This window comes from Eimeria mitis, genomic scaffold (assembly GCF_000499745.2).
Source record: "Eimeria mitis Houghton genomic scaffold, Emh_scaff1205, whole genome shotgun sequence".
Classification (NCBI taxonomy): domain Eukaryota; phylum Apicomplexa; class Conoidasida; order Eucoccidiorida; family Eimeriidae; genus Eimeria; species Eimeria mitis.
In genome coordinates, this window is record NW_013568199.1 from 4,981 (window position 1) to 9,213 (window position 4,233).

The following is a 4,233-nucleotide window of genomic DNA, read 5'->3' on the forward strand; positions in this document are numbered from 1 at the left end:
TCCTGTTGGTTCAAAAAGTCCCGGGGTTTCACAGTAATGGCCAGCAGGACAAGGTTCACAGTCCTGCTCAGACTGCGCTCCTGGTGTCTTCCTGTACACATACCCAAGTATTGAATCTTCAAATAATTCAATGCATTGTGCGTTCTTGAGAGATATTCAGGTAACGTTAGGTGTTTATTTGAAATACATAATTAATTTATTAATTAATTTAGTAATTTTTAGAACAAAACCTCCAGGGTCACCTCGCAGCCGACATTTGCTCACCTGATCGTCCCTACTGGGCAGGGTCTCGGGTCAGACGACCCCACGGGGCAGTAATGCCCCTTGGGGCAATCGTCTGGGTCATGCTCCCCAGTGCCACAGTACTTTCCAGCGGGACAGGGCTTGCAGTCGTTCGCGGACCTTCCCCCTGTACTTGGGTTGTATGTTCTGTGCGCAGAATGCAGGGGAGGGGGGGGGCCAGGGAGAAAACACGGAGAGATAACGGCCCATATAGCTTAGTGAGTGCTGCCATTGTGTAGAGTCAATTGCTTCATGCCAGCTGAGAAGAGTCCATCTCCATGTAGGACAGGTCCATTGGTTCTTACTGAGCCGGGCAGGCGACCTGATCAGCCTTGGATGATCCCGCAGGACAAAAGTGCCCCTGTGGATATACTCAGACATGCACACGGCGAGGAGGTGTGCAGCACAGTACACACGAGTAGGAGTAGGACACCTTTTGTACACAGCGAGGAGATGTGCAACGCGGAGCGAAGTCTCGTTAGCCTGCAGCCCACCTCTTTGCAGAAGCCAGTGCCTGCTTCAGATGTCGTGGCTTCTTCAGCATATGTCCCTGCCTTGGATATCATACAGTCCGAGACATCCGTGCGGCGCGGCAAAGGATTGTACGTTCCTCCTGGACAGGGGATTGCCTCCGAAGTTCCAGCGGGACAGTAATATCCTTTGGGGCATTCCTTGCTCTGCGAAAGATCAGCTGCGGAGAACACCACAGCACTTTGGCTCCTCAACAATAAGGAGACAGATGAGGGCTTCTAGTAGCAGGTAAACGGAGAAAGGGGGAGAATATATTGCCTAATAGCAGAAGTTTTAGTACTAGTAGTAGTACTAGTGGCAATAGGGATAGACAGTAGTGGTGGTGGTAGTAGCGGTGGCAGGATTAGTAGTAATAGTAATAATATATAGTAGTAGTAGTAGCAGCAGAAGCAGCAGGAGGGGATGAGACAGCCGTCGTGATTCCGTACACCACCCTTCTTTATCACACAGCATGCCGGCTCTGCAGCGATAAGTCGACAGCATGTCGTATGTGGTGACTTCTAGTGGGCAGTAGGAACCCTGAGACACAGAAGAGAAGCAGCGTATTTCTTTCAGGCTCTGTTAACATGATAGATTGAAGAGAATATCTAGATCTCTCTCCTTCATAGACCCCGCAGAAGTAACCACCGACTAAACCCCTAGCCCCCCACGATAGGCCCTAGACGGAAGGGGCTCGTCGGCTATGCCTGCTATGCGTTCAGCGGACTTGCCTTGGGGCACGGTATGCAGTCCTTCTCCCCTTCTTTTGAAGTATAGCCCTTCCCACAGGCAGTCCGCACTCCATCAACGCAGCTATAGCCCGAGGGGCACCTCCTACACATTGAGGGGTGGGTTCCTGGGCCGGGGAACTTTGTGCCGTAGCCATCACTGTATGTGCCTAAGTGCACAAGGCATAAAGAGGATTAAGAAGAAGAGTGAAAGGAGGCAAAGAACTAAGGATACGCAGCTTTGCCGCACTCAGAGTCCCCAAACACCACTGCATGCGTATACATTACTGTGCGCCTCTGAAGCACCGAATGCTCAGAGATGAGTCACCTTCAGGGCAGGCTTCAGGCGCAGCGCAGCCTTGAGGGCAGTACTTTCCTGCTGGGCAGGGCAGGCACTGGACGATGTCCTGTAAGCATTTGAACATGGAAAGAAGTGGGTAGATATATATCTATGAAAAAAAAATATTTTCACAACACTTTTTTCCCACATGAAAACAAAACACAATTTGCTTACTTTCGCCATCAGGGAGGAATTGTATGTGCCCCCTGGGCACGCGGTCGGGGACTCTGCCCGCCTAGGGCAGTAATGCCCCCTGGGACATTGTATCTGTTCTGCTGAACCTTTAGGACAGTAGTAGCCCGGGAGACAAGTCATGCACTCTCCAGCATTAGCCAGCCCCACACCACTGGAGTAAGTTCCCGGGTCGCACGGCCTTTCCCTTTTATATTCCGTGCCTAAAGGGTATATCACAGACGCAGCGAATGTAGAACACTGGAGCTGATGTGGTATTTGTTGAAAGAATGCCAAGATATCGTATCCTTCCGTTTTTCTTTTGGGGGCAAACTAACCTGTAGGACAGTAGTGACCTTTAGGGCACCTGCTATAACTATTTTCCGTGCTGTTGCAACTCTGAATAGAACAGCAGCGGCACACCAACGATACTAAGGAGGCTTGCGAAACACCGTAGGCACCCCAGACAACCCCAGCAGTGCTACCTTTGAACGCGCAGGCCCAGTAAGTGACCGGCAGCAGTTAGGAGTGCGCATGCAGTGCATGCATGCGTAGAATGCAATCCATGCAAAATCTAGGTGGCTGCAAGAATTGATACTTGAAAAAACCCTGTGTTGTACATTGGCTGGTGGTTGTCTCCGTCGTTGTCTGGGAATCGAACCCNGATACTTGAAAAAACCCTGTGTTGTACATTGGCTGGTGGTTGTCTCCGTCGTTGTCTGGGAATCGAACCCGGAACCTTTCGCCGCAAGGGAAGAAAGGTTCCGAGCACACGTTGCATGCAAGTACGCTGTGTGACCTCTTGAGATAGAGGCAGCTGCTATCAGAAGAACATAAAGTAATACACAAACATAACTCACTAAGCGTGAAGGGCATGGAATGCAGTGTACGCTGGATGTCCCCAGCGGCATCATAGAAACGTGTGCGATCGGACACGGGAGCTTATTCCCCTTCCAGCTGATGGGAAAGTATGTCCTGCTTCTGAGAACCACAAGAAACGCAGCAGTAGACCTAGCAACGTCATTATCTCCCCCTCGTAGAGAGAAGCCTAACCCTAAACCCTACACCCTAAACACCAGAGCCTACCCCCTGAAGTGAACTATGGACAAGGCTCAATGAGAGGCGGGGCAAGCAACAGTGGAGAGTCGCTGGTCACGCGTTGTAGGGAACAGCATNACAAGGCTCAATGAGAGGCGGGGCAAGCAACAGTGGAGAGTCGCTGGTCACGCGTTGTAGGGAACAGCATGATAGAAACAAATGCACCTCGCCAGCACAAATGTAAACGCAAACAATACACAAGTGTAAATCAAAGGAACCAATCAACCATAAAGTTTTGCTTTGCGGCGCACCTCCTCCGGGTCGGCAGCCACTCGCCTTCTATTGTCGGCATGAAACCTGGAGGGAAGGCGATGCATGAATCAATGGAGATGGCTCCGTCTGTCCTGCTGTAGGTTCCCAGGGGGCACGGTATTGCGGGTTGATCTGACGACGGGCAGTAGTGTCCTGGGGGGCAGGTGATGCAGGCCGACGGGTCGCTTGTAGCTGCACGGAAAGCCGTAAAGAGAGCGAGCTCTCTAAGAACTTCTTCTTTCAGTTGTATCTATTTCTGCTTCTGTTTCTCGTGTTTTGACTCAGGTTATTTTACCCACACTACGTTCTTTCTAGGACCACCAAGACGGTGTACGTGCATGCTTAGTTCCTTGCAGCTCCCCTATATATGCAAGGGAGCCACAACACCGCTTTCCCCTCAGCAGCTCGGTGAATATGTGACAAAGTGCAGTATACTGCAGGCTGCATGGCTGCTAAAGAGAGGATCACTTGTTTTTCAGCCAGAAATCAATGAAACTCAGTGAAACTCAAATTCAATTTGAAATTCAAATTCTGAATTCAAGGCAAAACGGCGGAGGAACTGGTCGCTCTCTGGACGTACAGTGGGTATTCGGAACACCTCTTACGGTTCCTGGGGGGCATTTGAACTTCGGCGTTGACCCCCCCTGACATATCTCGTCTGCTGCGCAGTGCTCGAGAGTAGAGGACCCTTCTGGGCAGTATGTACCACGGGGGCATGGTACTGCACTGTGAGCAGACATTAGAAGAGTCTCCATGCTGAAGTAACCTGAAGCGAAACATGCAGGGACAAGGCCACCGCTATCTAGAGGTCAATGCTCAAAACTCTGGAAGGGTCTCACCCTCCTCGTATAG

At 50.9% G+C, this 4,233-nt stretch overlaps 1 protein-coding gene across 1 annotated transcript in view; it reads right to left on the reverse strand.

Annotated features, from left to right (window-relative positions):
- Window positions 1–4,032, reverse strand: part of EMH_0031840 (uncharacterized protein) — a gene marked incomplete at both ends in the record, with an annotated part of 8,823 nt that extends 4,791 nt beyond the window's left edge. The window contains 9 exons of the mRNA XM_013494571.1: window positions 1–91; window positions 265–429; window positions 588–643; window positions 777–973; window positions 1,520–1,690; window positions 1,849–1,927; window positions 2,892–3,012; window positions 3,381–3,573; window positions 3,987–4,032. Of these exons, the coding sequence (XP_013350025.1) occupies window positions 1–91; window positions 265–429; window positions 588–643; window positions 777–973; window positions 1,520–1,690; window positions 1,849–1,927; window positions 2,892–3,012; window positions 3,381–3,573; window positions 3,987–4,032 (1,119 nt within the window). The remainder of the gene's footprint in view (window positions 92–264; window positions 430–587; window positions 644–776; window positions 974–1,519; window positions 1,691–1,848; window positions 1,928–2,891; window positions 3,013–3,380; window positions 3,574–3,986) is intronic.
- Between the last annotated feature and the right edge of the window lie 201 nt (window positions 4,033–4,233).